At 39.4% G+C, this 17,241-nt stretch overlaps 1 protein-coding gene across 1 annotated transcript in view; it reads right to left on the bottom strand.

The window, feature by feature from the left end:
• Positions 1-8,297, bottom strand: part of PRG4 (proteoglycan 4) — a 120,110-nt gene extending 111,813 nt beyond the window's left edge. The window contains 1 exon segment of the mRNA XM_088453904.1: positions 8,225-8,297. Within this exon segment, the coding sequence (XP_088310030.1) occupies positions 8,225-8,297 (73 nt within the window).
• Between the last annotated feature and the right edge of the window lie 8,944 nt (positions 8,298-17,241).

Genomic DNA, 17,241 nt, shown 5'->3' with positions numbered 1-17,241 from the left:
TGCCGGTGGCACCGAGCAGAAGCCCAGCGATCAGCTGACTGGAGACACAGAGGAGCTGACTGGATCACCGGTTTCTGGGTGCAGGAAAGTGTTTGTTTTTCTTTAAACTTTTTTTTTTACTGTAATTATCTTGTGGTCTTGTTAAGGGGCCTATCCATTAGACGATTTTTTGAAGAACAATCCGACCAAAACCAGGAGGTTTTAGTTGGATCGTTCAAAAAGTCATCTAATGGATAGGTTGCAAACGTCCTGCGCCGCACACTCCCGCGAACGACAAAAGAAGTCTTTTGCCATTCAAACACGCTGGTCAATTTCTGCATATTGCTGAATGACTTTAGAAAAGTCGGTCAGTGGATATGCAGTGAACGAGCAACGGCGAAAGGCAAATGACTTGGATACTCCCAGCAGCTGCCGGTCATCTCCTGTGCCCTGAAGTAGCACAAGCTGACGTCGGGGGACCACGCTGTATTTCATGTTTTATAAGGTAAGTACTGCGGGGGGTGTGGGGGTGTGTGTGTGTGGGGGGAGTTTGGGGAGGGCGTGGGGGGGACCCACTGACCACCAATGTATATGCACTGGGGGGGAATCGGCGGCGGCGGTGGTCAGCGGCCAGGCAGGGGGGGGACCCACTGACCCACCAACCCACCAATGTATCTTTTTTTAAAAAAAACATCAAGGATACCCCTTCTTTAATGAATATTCACTCAATTTATTAAAAATGTCCACTCCCTTGTCTCTTCAGCGACAATCCTTGGACCTTGGTCTTTAAAGATATCGTTCACAAAGTCTTTCATGTTTGTGAAAGATTGTTTGCATGAAAGACTTTTTGTTGGCAGGAAAAGTCTTTGGTCTTTCACAAAAAAATCTTCTAATGGATAGGCCCCTTTAAACACACATAGCTGATCACAGGCACCAGCTCCCGGCTCTGCTCTGCCTGTCAGGAGTCGATGTAACAGGGAAAGCCATAATAATACCATTAGAAAACCTTGAGACAGACCACAATTCTTATTACAAGTATGGGAAATGCGATCTGCTTACTAAAATAATGCAAATTTAAGGGTTTGAAGTAGTTTTTTTTTTTTTATGAAAACTGCTCCAAAAATACATTTAGTACATTTAACTGATACTAAAATAATGTGAAAAGGGTGTGAAAACACCGATTTCCACATTATTTTAGTAAAAATAATATTGATAAATACTGTATACTCGTTAGAAGCGGAATGAATTTGGACGCAGGGAGTGTGGATCTTAGTGAGTGTTCCTGGGAGGCTGGACAGATGCAAATGTGATGCTGACACCAGCTGCGTCTGAAGACACATAACCACTCGCACAGGAACGACATGATCAGATGGAGAAACTGCACCTGCCATGGAGCTGGTGCAAGGTACGGTGGTGCGTCTAAAGACACATAACCCCTCGCACAGGGACGACATGATCAGATGGAGAAACTGCACCTGTCATGGAGCTGGTGCAAGGTACGGTGGTTCATCTAAAGACACATAACCCCTCGCACAGGGATGACATGAACAGATGGAGAAACTGCACCTGCCATGGAGCTGGTGCAAGGTACGGTGGTGCGTCTAAAGACACATAACCCCTCGCACAGGGACGACATGATCAGATGGAGAAACTGCATGTGGGCATCTCCGTTTTAGAGATTGGCCGCAGCAGTAGTATAAAAACTCGGCTGCAGTAAGATAATCAGCCTGCGACTCAGAATCAGGCCCATTCTTTCTTTATCTATTCCGTTCTTATTTCTCTCTTTCTGATCTTAGATCCTGCCCATAAATCTAATCTTACTGTGACATATTAGAAGTGTACACTATATATACTAGATAATTACACTTTTAACAAATACAAATGAATTTGTTGAAAATAAGGTTACTTAGCAGAGTAATAAGACCACATCTATCTCTGGTTAACCCATCATAATTACATAAATTATTAAGTAAATGTACTTTCTGAAAAATGACAGTTGTCTGTGATATTTTAGGACAGCTGCCAGATTCCGTAGACATGTCTAGTGTCGGACGTAATGCAGCTGAGAATTGCCTAAATGACATAACCACCTTTATTGACTGCACATTTCTAGTGTCATGTCATTGTCTATCAGTAAACATTAAAGCATTAAATAATACAGCCAAATGGTCTCTGCAGTCTCATCTAAACAACTGTTATCGATCATAATGCATGCAGGGTTCTTTGTGAGCCTTGAGACTCCCAGTCAGCTCTTAGGCTACGCACCCACACACAGTGTCAGACTGGGGCACTAAGGGCCCACCGGGGAAATGCAATGACAAGGCCCGCTGTAGGTGTGAGACCAGCCATCGGATACGAGCATTGGTCAACTGGAGGCTAGTGGCTATCCTACACAGGGCACAGCATAATATTTTGTAGCCTCAAATTCCTGCCCACATGACACTTGCCTAACTTAGGGCCTGATTCAGAGTTGGGAATAGAGAGAGAGATCTCTCTCAACTGATCATCTTGGTGAAAACATGCAGGTGGGGCAGATTTAAAATGTGCAGAGAGATTTAGATTTGGGAGGGAGGTGTCCAAACTGACATCTAAATTATAGAGTAATAATAAAGCTGTGCAGTACTTCTGGGCTACATGTAAAAGCAGCCAGTATTTACCCCACATGCAAAAAAAATAAATGTATTTATACCCCTTGCATTGCAACATGGTTTGCCCAGGTACACAGTTAAGTGCTATCTCTCTCTCTATTTCCAACTCTGAATCAGGCCCTTAGTCTAATACATTTTATCTGTGCCCCGTTTAATCTAATAATAATAATCTGTGCTACCTTTTAGTCTAATAATAATAATAATAATCTGTGCCCCTTTTAGTCTAATAATAATAATCTGTGCTACCTTTTAGTCTAATAATAATAATAATAATAATAATAATAATAATAATCTGTGCCCCTTTTAGTCTAATAATAATAATCTGTGCTACCTTTTAGTCTAATAATAATAATAATAATAATAATAATAATAATAATAATCTGTGCCCCTTTTAGTCTAATAATGATAATCTGTGCTACCTTTAGTCTAATAATATAATCTGTACCCCCTTTTAGTCTAATAATAATACTATGTGCCCCTTTCTGTAGAATAATAGTAATAATATGTGCTGCCTTTCTTAGAAGAGTAATCACACAGTATGTGCCCTATTTAGTTTATTATTAGAATGTGTACCCATAGATATAATAAATAGAGATATAATGAGGTGCATGCAATATGAACACAATGCCAATGATCAGACAGAGAAGCTGCGGCTGCTATAGGGCTGGTGCATGTGTTGATGATGCACACTCCTTGACACGTGATGGTGGCATGTCAGGAATCACTGGCGGTGTTACAGTATGCATACAGAAAGTGGGCATTTCAGGGCTTGCTCATTCAGATGCAGGCTACTATACCAGGGGGAGGCAGAAACTAGCATTTGTATACTATCACAGCTGCGACGGCAACAGACACAAGAGCGTAAGCAGCAGCCTCCACCTCTGAATCACTCCCAATTTCCACTTCAATATATGCAAATATATAATCTCTGCTACTTTTATTTATATTTTTCATTTTGCCACCTTTATTAAATCAATCATTTCTCTCTCCTGCTCTGCCCGGCTGACACACATTCTGTGCCTCTCACACATATACAGATTGCACTTAATCTGATGTACACTCTGTGCCTCACACACACGCACAGGGATGCCGACGGTCTAAATCCCGTCTGTCTACATCTACATCCCGATCAAAGGTAAGCCAGGCTCGGACAGCCACAGGGGGAGGGTTAGGTTAGGGGCTCCCGGGGGGAACTTAGGGTGAGGCAGCCCCCCGGGAGGGTTAGGGTTAGGCTAGGGGAAGGAGGGGTTAGGCACGAGGTTAGGGTTCGGCAACCCCCCGGGAGACTTAGGTTTAGGCAGTGGGGAAGGGGGGTTTGGGCTTAGGCACTTAGAGGGGGGTTAGGGATAGGCACGGGGGGAGGTTAGAGTTAGGCACCCCTAAGGGAGGGTTAGGGTTAGAGGGGTTAGGTTAATTTATACTTACCTTAGCTGCTGTCGGGATCTTCACCTCTGCCGGGCTTCCGCGGCCGGCAGTAAATCATACCAATCCCACACACAGTGACTTTCACACACAAACACACACACACACACACACTGACCTGTTCCTTTGTGCTCTCCACAGCGTGAGTATAGATGGCCATCGATGGTTGTGCAAGTGGTGTTATTTTTCTATTGATGGTACAGCACTGATGCAGCATCATCAATAGCAGTGGCCGATGATGAGAAAACATCAACAATACTCAGCCATTGTTGGCTAAACCATCAATGGTTTCCTATCTATGGTTTTAAGCCATAGATAATACAGGCCTTCAACGGCTATTCTTGACAGTGTAAGAGGGGGGGGGTGTCTGCGCTGTGTGACTCAAATTGGAGCACAAAAGGCAGCTGAGGAGCTCCTGCACTTAATCAGGAAACTCCTCAGTATTACAGAAGCATCTGCAGCAGCGTGTAAACGGAAAGGGTGACAATTTTTCTCCTTAAATTAAAACTGATAGCCCGAGGCAGTAAGGGAGGAACTAGCTGTCCTGGCCCCCCGATGGTATTGGGGGCAGCTGTGCCCTCTGGGGATGTACCCGACACTCTGCCAGACCAGTCTGACCCTGCCCACACAGATATTAATTCAATAGAAAAGTATAACATTTTAGAAATTATACATAAACTGATATTATCAATCACTTGAACCAGCAATGGAAAGCTGCAAGCAGTGAAGAAAAAGAACAATAGATAATATGAAGGTCATTAGTTTATATACCAAGAAGCAACTGTACTGCTAGATTGTAATCTTGCAAGTATGGGGCCTCTTACCTCTATGTCTGTCTATTATTACCCAGTTTTGTTCTATTAATATTGTTTCCAATTGTAAAGCACAATGGAATGTGCAGCACTATATAAGAAACTGTTAATAAATAAATAAAAAATACTGGTCTAAGCACTGTATAAATGGCCATACATTTCTGTTCCTCATTACATTCATAGACAATTACAAGATACAGTATTATTACGTAGTAGATGCTATAAATAAATGGGTGGTTACAACAATACTGTATATAACAAATAAAAGGCAGGAGCACTTCAAAAAAAAGTTAAATAAATCAACAAAGCAAACAAACAAGTAAACCAATTACAAAAATGCATGTAATAAACACTCTACACTTGCTGTACAGTATGTAGAAAAAGATGAAAACAATATTCTAAATGCGTTGGATAGGAGCGAAGCTGGTGCATGGAGCACTATAGATTAGTATGGAGCTTGCTTTCATTACAGCACTAGTTTCATATCCATACAGCAGTTTGAATAATTGTTTATGTATTCTTTGCAAAGAGCTACTTAACTTCCAGCACTGGCTAAATCAGTCTGTCCATGTGTAACACACTGAAGGTATACTATAGACTAATTAATGGGCAATAATCAATATATATATTGTTGGCAATAATATTTTCTCATCTAAGCAAATTATTTGAATGAATAAACAAACAAGGTGTAATATTTAAGCTGAATGTTCAGAGTATGAGCTTTGTTTTCTGCTATGGAAATTATTTCCAACCCAAGACAGAGAAAGATGGGAATTCAATTAGCTGCGATTAGTCGTTTTTTCTCGAAAAACGGCTTATCATGGAAATTTATACTCATCTCGCAATCGTATTAGCCACAAATTTTGTTGGTGCAAATTTTAACATGCATATATCGCAAATTAGTTTTCACCACCTCCTGAGTATGTGAAAAGTTGGGGAAAAAACATATTTCAAGGTAAAAATGTCGGGACTTGGTTCAGAACTACTGGGACACCCTCCTTAATGACTAATTAGGCAAAACAAATGCATTACCTTAATTTGGCCAATAATGGCATGTCATGTTTGGGGTGAAGGTGTGCAAAGTGCAGGAAAATGGGTTGATTGATGTGGTACAGGTATATGGGGGTGCTATATGAGTGGAACAGGTGTTTTTAATATTGCAGGTGGGTGTTAGAGGATTATTTTGAAGGTTTTTTAAAACTGTCTTTAAATTACACAAATATATACTTATAGTCATTTTTATGCACCCCCCAATTTAAAAAGAGCATTTACATTGCAAAAAACAATTGCTTTCTAGCATTATTTCACTGTTTTAGAAAGCAGTCATTTGACACAATTTAAGAGCTCCAAATACTTTTATTAGGGCCACTAATACACTTCTATACAGTTATTCTATATCACTTTGCTATTTTTGGGGGTACGGGCAAATTTCCCCTCTTTCATCTATACTTATTGCAGGTAAAACCAGGAAGAATTTTCGTGCAAATGCCACATCCAACTTTTGGTATCGAGTTGCGTAAATAACGGAAGTGCACATAGACGCGATAAGAGTAATTTGACCATGAACGATGCAAAAAACTTATCACGCAAAAAATTATCACATCATCGCAGGTAATTAAATTCTCCAATAGTATTATATAACAATATGTTATAACAATATGTTGGATAGATAATCATGTTGGAATGTGCTAGATGTGAATAGAGCTTTTCATTGTTTTCCTGGCATAGTGAGTTTACAGATCATTATTAACTGTGGACCTGATTCAGAGATGTACGCAATGCCGATATTTAGGCTGTTAAGTGATTATCTGCAAACTGTGCATGTGTCAAGGTAAATTATCGTAGTCGCTTGCAGTGACATTTTTACTCAGAGGGGTGTATTTACTAAGCATTGTTAGGAGACAGAGTGAAAAGTGATAAGGTGCCAGCCAATCAGCTCCTAACTGCCATCTCACAGGCTGTGTTTGAAAAATGGCTGTTGGGATCGGATTGGCTGGCACCTTATCACTTTTCACTCTGTCTCCTAACACTGCTTAGTAACTAGACCTCAGAGTGTGATTGACAAAGGCAAAAAACACAGGCGTGTCGCAGATGCTTAGATTTGCAGGTGGGCGTCGCAATACATTTCTTGGCGTGTGTGATATTTGCATATTTTCGCACATACAGTAAGCTATGTACAGGATCGCAGCTGCGGTGGCATTACCGTAAACTCTGAATCAGGCCCTGTGATATTTTCGAATGGTATAGACTGTAGATGCTCAAATACAATTACAAAATAATACAAAACTTAATGCTTATCAACTAAAATTTAGGGGTCTATTTACTAAGCAGTGTTAGGAGACAGAGTGAAAAGTGATAAGGTGCCAGCCAATCAGCTCCTAACTGTCATCTCACAGGCTGTGTATGAAAAATGACAGTTGGGAGCAATTGGCCGGCACCTTATCACTTTTCACTCTGTCTCCTGACACTGCTTAGTAAATAGACCCCTTAATAAGAGTTCTTTGTGATCAATACACATACACAATATTTCAAATAAACTGTCATTTACTAATTAGATGAACTATCTATACAGTTTTTCTTGGTTTTAAATATTTGTTTGTCATAACATTGTTATTATCTCCTGGTCCTGTATTGTATTGTTCTGTTAGTCGCTTGTCAACAATGTGTTTATGTACTTTGTAAGGCGCTGCGGAACACTTGTGATGCCATATAAATAAATGATAATAATATTTATACTAAGGAAATTCTGAGCATTACATTTTAGCATTCAAGACAGTGGGTCACTGACACATGAAACACTGTGTTTGCTATGAACCAATGTACCAATATCTTCCATGACCAACATGTTCATCCATTATGAGTTTACTTGCTCATAGCTTACTTTGCATAATGCATACTACATAGATTGTGAACATGGGGACAGTCAGACACAGACTTCCACACAGATGTATACTTAATTATACTATACACATAAAGAACACTTCATGATGTACAAAGACAGACACGATATGTTTATGTTCCAGCACTTTGTGCAGTTAAGGAATGAGTCATAGCAATGTATTTAGCAGAAGAGATAGTATGTAGGATAGAGGGATGGGATCTTCTGGGTTTCCCCATGCAGACTTCATTCTGAGATGCTGTAACCCAATATCAAGAAGAGTACCACATAATATGTAACACTTACTAGATATTACTTTGCTCTTTGCCAGACAGTGTAGATAATATCTACCATTATTGTTCATATTTGTTAGAAATAATAGTTTATGTTGACCATACGGATTTAGAGTTAAACTGAACTAAATAATGGACAATGTTTCATATTAATACTGCAAGAAATTGTTTTGCTGATAAATGTTATCTTACTTTGAGCTGACACAGCTGAGAAGGAGATTATAACGCAGAGGACCAGCTGAGAGCTGTACATCTTCAGTTCCATGGTAAAAGTCACTTGGGCATTATACCTGTATAGCAGACACAAAAGTGACAAGTTAGTCATGTAGTAATAATATATTACTAACATCTATCTATCTATCTATCTATCTATCTATCTATCTATCTATCTATCTATCTATCTATCTATCTATCTATCTATCTATCTATCTATCATCTATCTATCTATCTCTATCTATCTATCTATCTATCTATCTATCTACAGTATATCTCTATCTACAGTATCTATCTATCTATCTATCTATCTATCTATCTATCTATCTATCTATCTACAGTATATCTCTCTCTGCTGTATCTATCTACAGTATATCTCTAGCTACAGTATGTATCTATCTATCTATCTATCTATCTATCTATCTACAGTATATCTCTCTCTACAGTATCTATCTATCTATCTATCTATCTATCTATCTACAGTATATCTCTATCTACAGTATCTATCTATCTATCTATCTATCTATCTATCTATCTATCTACAGTATATCTCTATCTACAGTATCTATCTATCTATCTATCTATCTATCTATCTATCTATCTATCTATCTATCTATCTACAGTATATCTCTCTCTACAGTATCTATCTATCTATCCATCTATCTATCTACAGTATCTATCTATCTATCTATCTATCTACAGTATATCTCTATCTACAGTATCTATCTATCTATCTATCTATCTACAGTATATCTCTCTCTACAGTATCTATCTATCTATCTATCTCTCTATCTATCTATCTATCTATCTATCTATCTATTCTATCTATCTATCTATCTATCTATCTATCTACAGTATATCATTATCTACAGTATCTATCTATCTATCTATCTATCTATCTGTCTATGTTAATATTGTACATACACAACATTTGCTATCACAAACAATAATGACAGTGGAGAAATATAACTTAGACACATGCATACAATGAATTTGAATATAGAATACTGATGGAGATTTAATGTAAGCAGCCATATATGACTGGATGTGTAAAATGGCTCATTGTAAACCTTGATACTGTGACTGACAATGTGAATGCTGTCAGAAAAGTATATAAAGATTACATTATCAGACTTGCACTTCTTTAAAAGCTGTATAGCCATAATACCAAAGTATTACATTGAGGAATTATATTCTACTGCTCATGTGTTGTTATAACATAAGCTACAATAACTGATACAGTGCATGCTGACTACATGAGCAACGTCTGATAAATGAGTGTTTTCCACTCACCTTGTTTGGGAGATGTGCAGGAAATTAGTTGTGGGCTGTATTTCTAGGCTTATATAGTGCTGGAAATGTATCTTTGTCAGACCAGTCAGAGAAAAAAAATAAGTGGAAAGTGGGTGTTGACCACTCATTTCATAAAAGTTAACTTTCCACAAGTACTGGAAAAGGCAGCAGTAACTAGCATTGAGCAATATTGTGAATCACACTAGATACCATCGCAAACTAGTTATATGAAGCATTTCAGTCACTCATTGACCAGGAAATATAGATTTCTAACGCTATGGATTCAATTCACAGACTTTTAGGCAACTAGTATAATTTTGGCCAGATTAGCATTTTAAAATTTATGTCGGATATGTTTATTCTTAGTATTAGTCATATATCTGATACATTAGTTTCATTTGTAGAAACTTCCTCTTTGCTGATTTAGGGCACTATTAAATGAATAACAAAAATGCAACTTTGGACAATTTTTTAATCAAATAAGGCATTTACTGCACATTAAGTCTTTTCTCTGTCATCCTAAAAATCCTCTGGAACAGCCTGTTATTGTGATACACAAGTTGTCACCTCACGCTGGTTAGAAATTATAGCTTTTGAAAAAATATTACAAGAAAGCCATAAAACCACAAAGATAAAAGTGAAGTTAAATACTTCACTAAAGTTCCATCTTGCCAAATCACGTTCTTAATAGTTTTATGTGTGCTTTGTAACCCATGAGATCTGCTAGAGGCCTCATTGGGCATGTATCGCCTGCACATCATACTTACCTACTCTCACAGGTCGAGGCTTCTGAATCAGTTAGTGCTCCCTGGTGCCCAGAAGAGTTCCGAAGGCCACCCGTCAGCTATCCACAGCTACCCACTTCCACTTCCAGCTATCCACAGCCAGCCAATTACATCATTTACACTGAACCGCGTCACTGTCACCCTGCCCCCACTTTACAATGCCAGTAATCGCAGCATTGTATAGCGGGGCCATGATGACATGATTGCCTCATCATGCCCTAGCGCAGCCCACTTGACCCCGAGACGCCCCCTGCATTTTTGACCTGGCTGCCCCCCTTGCGTATGATAATGGGACTCCAGCCAATCAGCTCCCAACTGTCATCTGTTTAAAAAATGATAGTTGGGAACTGATTGGCTTGAGCACCATTTATCAAATGGAGCAAGTTTTATCACTTGTTGTGAATGATAAAACTCGTTGATGAATGAGTCCCTTGGAGAGAGAGAAAGTGGAGAGCGGTAAAGTACCATTCAATCAGCTCCTAACTGTAATTTTCAAATGCATCATGTAAAGAGACAGAAGCTGATAGCTTGCTACTTTATCTCTGTCTCTCTCTAGGGGGTACATGTACTAAGGGGAGATAAGAGGGCTAAACGAGAAAGGCAGAGAAAAACCCTGTACAAATCACTGTGATATGTAGTAAAGGTATTTCTCTGCCTTCAGCCTGCTAGCACTAAAAGCAGGCTAGAATATTGCACTGCCATATACACTTATGGCAGTGCAATAAGTGAACGGTACTAGCTGTTACTGAGTCAGCTGTCTTCTCCAGTGCTGTCACTTGAAGGTCCCATTATCTGCCTCCAGCTGAAGAGAGGCAATCTGGACATCTTCTTTGTAGCTGTTGATTATCAATAAAGTTTGTACAGAAAAAAATACCACAAAGCAGCACAGCAAGTGTTGCGCATACACACAACACATTTGTCTCTGCAGACACAGCAGAGTGGGTGACTTTATGTTCACTCAGCTCGGTGGGTCAATTTTTAGAAAGCAGTTTGGTAGCTGCTTCATACCGATAACAGGTTAAACAAATGCTGCATTATCTCCAGGGTTAAGGTGCCCATACATGGGACGATTTTCTACACGATATGGCCAGATACGACAGGCTGGACAGACCAATCATGTGAAAATAGGTGTATTTTGTGTGTTCTGCGACGCCGATGTGCGTCCCCACCGTCGTCTAGTTGGATCGCAGATTAGATGGTTTTGCAGAAAGATCTCAACAGATCATGTACGATTTGACACATCGTATGTACGTTTGGCCATGTACGATCTACAATGTCCCTGGCCACTCCCCTCCACCATTTTGTGTCAGGCATCGTGAACAAGAAGAAAAGATCAAGCAGGAGAGATCGTTTCATTGTTTGGAAGTGAGTATATACATCACTGCTCCACAAATGTGTATACTAAACCCCCTGACCCACCAATGTGTATTAACCCCTGCCCCACCAATGCGTACCCCTGCCCCACCAATGTGTATTAATTTCTGCCCCACCACTGCGTACCCCTGCCCCACTAATGACTTCTTTATAATACACAAGACCATGCTTCTTTTTGGCCTTTAAAATTTACCACCAACCGTAAACTTTTTATTTTTATATTTATACATTTAATCAAACAGTTTCAACCATATAAACGCATTTCAAAGATTCAAAAATTCAACACCTTTTCAAAAAGATAACATTCAAACAATGCAAATGTCAAATTTGGGTACAAAAATAAATGCATGAAAACTATCAAAGTTTAAACTATTCACAATATATTTTGGGTTCTAATTTATTCAACCAGGAATGTCAAGTGCAATGGAGAAAAAAATCCTAACAGAATTTATAGAAGAGCACCGTTATCATGAATGTCTATGGCAGATTAAAAGTGCCATTTACCGCAACAAACCCATGCGAGCTGCTGCACTCCAGGCACTTTTGGATTTAACAAAGCCCTATTATAATGATGCCGATCGAGATTGGGTGAAGCGCAAAATACTGAATTTGCACACTGTTTATGTCCGATAGAATCGGAAGCAGAACGAGTCTCGGGCATCCGGAGCAGGGGCTGCCGATGTGTACACAAGTACAGTCTGGTACTTTGATCTTTTAAAATTCCTCCATGAGCAGGAGCCTATCCGCCAGTCACAGGCCTTATTGGTGGATACAGTACCTGAGAAAGCTGCAGGGGAGAACCCAGACAATGTAGATGCCTCCTCCAACGAAGTTGTAAGTTTTAAATGTTTTCATATACTAAATGTTTGTAATGTTCATTGGAAAATTTGTTTCATTTTCTGATCTGGTCCTCCTGCCATGGTACTGCCCCCACTCCATTGAAGTAGGTCATAAATTGTTCTCTGACCTCTTTAGCCCTTGCAGTTCCTGTTGTCATCAACACTGAGGGTGGGGCTACCGAAACCATCAATGGAGTCTCCTCGTGATGTTCACGTTCATCAGGCACATCTGTTTCTGAGGCCATACTGTGTCTAGGTGCTTTTTTACGTAAGAAATTGTGGAGAACACAGCAGGCCAACACAATTTTATCAGTTTTATCCACACGCAGGTTAATGCTTGTGTGAAATATCTGGAAATGGTTGCTCAATATTCCAAATGTGTTTTCAACTACTCGCCTCGCCCTGGAAAGACGGTAGTTGAAAACGGTTTTGTCATGTGTCAGGGCGCGTTGTGCATATGGCTTCAGCAAATGCTTGAGAAGAGCAAACGCCTCATCAGCCACAAACACATAGTTTAGGTTGTGCTTGGTTTCTGTAGTTGTTGGCAGGTTCAGGCGTTGGGATGCCATTCTCTCATAGAAGAGCATTTGCTTGAATTACCCCTCATCCGAAGCACGGCCATTTTTTCCTACATCCACAGAAATAAACTCATAATTTGCATTGACAACAGCCATGAGCGCTATACCGTTAAATCCTTTATAATTGTAGTAAAAGGATCTGCTGTGGGCAGGTCGATTTATCCTGATGTATTTCCCGTCTATGGCTCCTCCACAGTTCAGGAAGTTCCATTTACGGTCAAATTCCTCTCCAATGGTCTTCCAGTCCTCCACCGTTGTCGGGAACTAGAATAAATGAAAAATTAAATTAATCATTTGTATAACCAAAATTTCACAGTAATAACAGTAATAATGTAAGACTTTCCTCCAACAGCCTCCAACACCTAACCTCGACTTGATGGTCAGCCCGCAAAATCCCGCCCAAAGCGCCAGTGATGTGGAAGTAACCAAGGTCTCTCAACCTACCCTTAAACGCAGGAGATATCAACGCAAGTACCCGATTGCACAAGATCCACTGTTAGACCAGGTGAAGATGGCTTTAACAAAGCCATCTGATATGTTTGACTACCTCGGAACCCACATAGCGAGCATGGTCAAAGAAATGGTGGAGATCCAACAAATACACACTCAGCGGATTCTCTATGAAACCATAATCCGGGGGAGATGCCAAAATCTAACCAGCAATACAAGGCTGACTAATGAGCCCATCTACCAGACAACGATGCAGCTGTGCTATAGGCCATCAGCATCCCAGAGTTACCCTCCTCTGCCAAATTACCAACAAGCAACACAAATGGGGCCTTCCCCATCCCAGGCAACACCCCATCACAGTCAGCCATTGCCACGGCTGAGGATGAGCAAGCCAGCCAATGGTTTATTCTTTAATGTAAATTTAGCAAGTTGCTAAACATTATATTTGTGTCTTCCTGCAAATTGTTTATACATATTGGTTAATCTGTACACACTGTATCAGCCAGTTTGTTCTTTCTCAGTACCTGCTGCATGGTATAGGGTGTGGATGATGCGGATTGGGCAGGTTCACTAAGTGCATGGTGCAAGGACAGATAGTTGGTTGCTGGGGCCTGATTCTTGCGCCATGTGCTTTTGGGCCTGTTCAATCCGTCATCTCACATACCACATACCATGCTGCTGGTATTTGGCAACAAATAACTGAGTGATATTGTAGTTTTAACATAGTTTAGATACTATTTGTTTTACCAACACAAGGAAAAGCCAACATGTTGCTTTTGTGTTTTACTACGTAAACATGTTTTATAAATATACAGCCATGTTGGTTGACTTTATTCCACACAGGGTGTTACCCCAAAAAATTAAAAGATTATTTTTGATTTCACAAGATAACAATTTGTAGTGTTTGTACTTACTTTGAAGTAGTCCAACTTCAGGACATTGATAATGGCCACACAGGTGTCCGGGATGATGTGCCCCAATGTCTGGGTGGAAATAAGGGTCCCAAATTTCAGGTCTTCAAAAGACCGTCCAGTCGCCAGATACTGCAGGGTCGCCACCAACCTATTCCTCAGCCGGGATGGCCATCCTCATATTGGTGTCCTGTCTCTGGATAATGGGGGTCACCAGACGCAGCAACTCCTGGAATGTGGCGTCATCCATTCACAGGAAGTTGCCATAGTCATCCGGGTTATTCTCCATAAGCTCCATCAGCAGGGGCATATAGGAACGAGTCTCCCTCCTCGTCAGCCTCTCCTTGGTCCAGCAGGACCTCATCCTCCTCCATCTTTCCTGAACTCCTTCACCTTTCAGCCTTAGATAGCCATAGGATAGCAGAAGCTTATAGCGAGAGGAATCCATCAAGAAAGCAGAAATCACGCTTTGTAAAGGCAAGCCTTTAAAACAAAGCAAACACACTAGCAAAGTACAACGTTCAGCAGGTAAACCTAGCCTCACTAGTCACTGAGCAGAGTGTGCAAAGAACCTAAAATGGCAGCTTCCTTTTATACCCTCTAGATATGCCCTCCCCTACTGACATTCCAGCAGATTAATCGTGTGTTATATGTGCTGCATACGATCAGTCGTATACGATTTGAAATCATGTGCGATAGATCAAATCGTATGGTCTTACGTGGAATCGTTGCATTTTAAATTCAAATTGTCCTGTATCTGAAGGGAAGAATTTTGAAGGGAAATCGTACAACTCATCTTACCAACTTTGAATCTCACCGTGTATGGGGGCCATAACACAGTTGAGTTAAATTAGTTTAGTCAACACCACCAGCATGATCGTTATAGAGTGTTCCAGTCATTAGTGGAGCAGCAGTGAGACATAGGGGGGTATTTATCAAAGTATGGAGTGAGGTAAAGTGGAGAGAGATAAAGCACTAACCAATCAGCTTCTAACTCTCATTTTTTTATAGAAAGGAGAAAAACTAATGTCTCTTTGTTGGCGCACAAGAAGAATCATATTAAAATATAACCTTTATTGTATTGAGTAAAATTCTTTACCTCTCCAGTGAAATATTACAAGAAATTAATTGTGTAAATAATTATATGAAAAAAAGATTTTAATGAATAAAGAAAAATAAAAAATAAGTAAAATTTATCTTACTTTCCAAATTGTTATTTCTTATTTAGTTCTGATGTACATTGGTTACATTATATATCTCCTGTAAATGGGTTGCATTCAAGAATTGTTTCGGAAGACAGATCATAACTTTCAAAAGCAATTATTTCTCATATAATTAATCAGGGTGCAAATTTGGAGTACTTCCACATTAATTATTTATAGAGACAGATCAGATAATTTATAAAGCGTTAATGAATATTCTCATGCACGCTATCTTATTATGAGGTTATTTCGAAAATATCTGGAGCACAAAATTAGGTAAACAATTATAATCATCAAACATCTGGGACATAATAATAGATATACCTCACATAAAACTTTCTTATATTCCCCATACACACTAATATTCTTATGGCTGTATGGGATTATTTCATATATTAAGATTAGAAATCATTTATATAGTGTACACATTTAACCTCTAGGACGCAATAGTAAATTATACATCTCATAGAGTAATCAAATGCTTCTCATGGAGCATTAATGTGTTTCTCCTATATATTTATTTCATAAAGCTGTTCAGAGTCAATTTTCATAATTCAAAAGCATTTCTGAAAATATGCTCATGAGGTACTGAAATGATATTATCGCATATATATATATATATATATATTTATAAGAGCACTCTATTTAGGCATGTAGTACTGTTGTACTGTTAGATCTTTTATTCACAGTGCTCGTGCATTTGCCTAACAGTTTGATTATATGCACTCTCCAGGAGAGCAGTAATAATGCTGGCAATTACTGTTGTATTTCACATTAATCTGAGTCCCTCTGGTGTTTCTCCTTAGATAATTGTATCACCTTGATATTATCCTAGGAATAGCCTTAAGGAAAAAACAGCAACCAGATTATTAGCTAGCTAATGTGTCACATATCAAAAAAACCACAAGGGGACTTCTGTGTTTGTCTGGCACATATATTGGTAAAATCTTACTTAATAAACCTCATCTCATTAGGGTTTAATTTATGGTGCTTCACATCATTTATTATAACACATATTGTCCATCATATGTTATGTGGTTCACACATTCCCAGAAAAGGCAGCTGCTAAACTATGAGGTGATACCGTGCCCCAACTGTTCTAAAATCTCCAGATATTCCCTTAGCCTCTCTGTGTCTCAGGTCCTGTTCATGATATTATGTTTCCATAAATAAATGAAACATTGTTTCAGTAGTTAGAAGTAACCAGCGCATTCAATATTTATTATGCTTGTGGTAAGTGAGGAAACGGTGACATACGTTTCACTGAATGAAGTTTTGTCATGGCAACCCGACTGTGTGGCTTGACGCTGCTTTATTGATCCTTGATATCCAATCATGTTGCTCTCTCTGGTCAAGTGACCCGCTAGACCAATTATGGCAGACTTTTAGAACAACGATATAAGTAGAAAACAATTTACTTTGCGCTATAGGGGCACCAGAACTTTGCCTAAATCAAGTGTCTCTAGCAGCCACCAGCACAAAACACGTGGAGAATGCCAATCTCCACACACAAGAAAATTGAACCAAAAAATGTGTATAGTACTTGGCGGCTTTTAGAGACACA

This window comes from Taudactylus pleione, unplaced genomic scaffold, assembly GCF_031769625.1.
Source record: "Taudactylus pleione unplaced genomic scaffold, aTauple2 ptg000602l, whole genome shotgun sequence".
NCBI classification, from domain to species: domain Eukaryota; kingdom Metazoa; phylum Chordata; class Amphibia; order Anura; family Myobatrachidae; genus Taudactylus; species Taudactylus pleione.
This window is presented reverse-complemented; position numbering and strand designations above follow the sequence as displayed.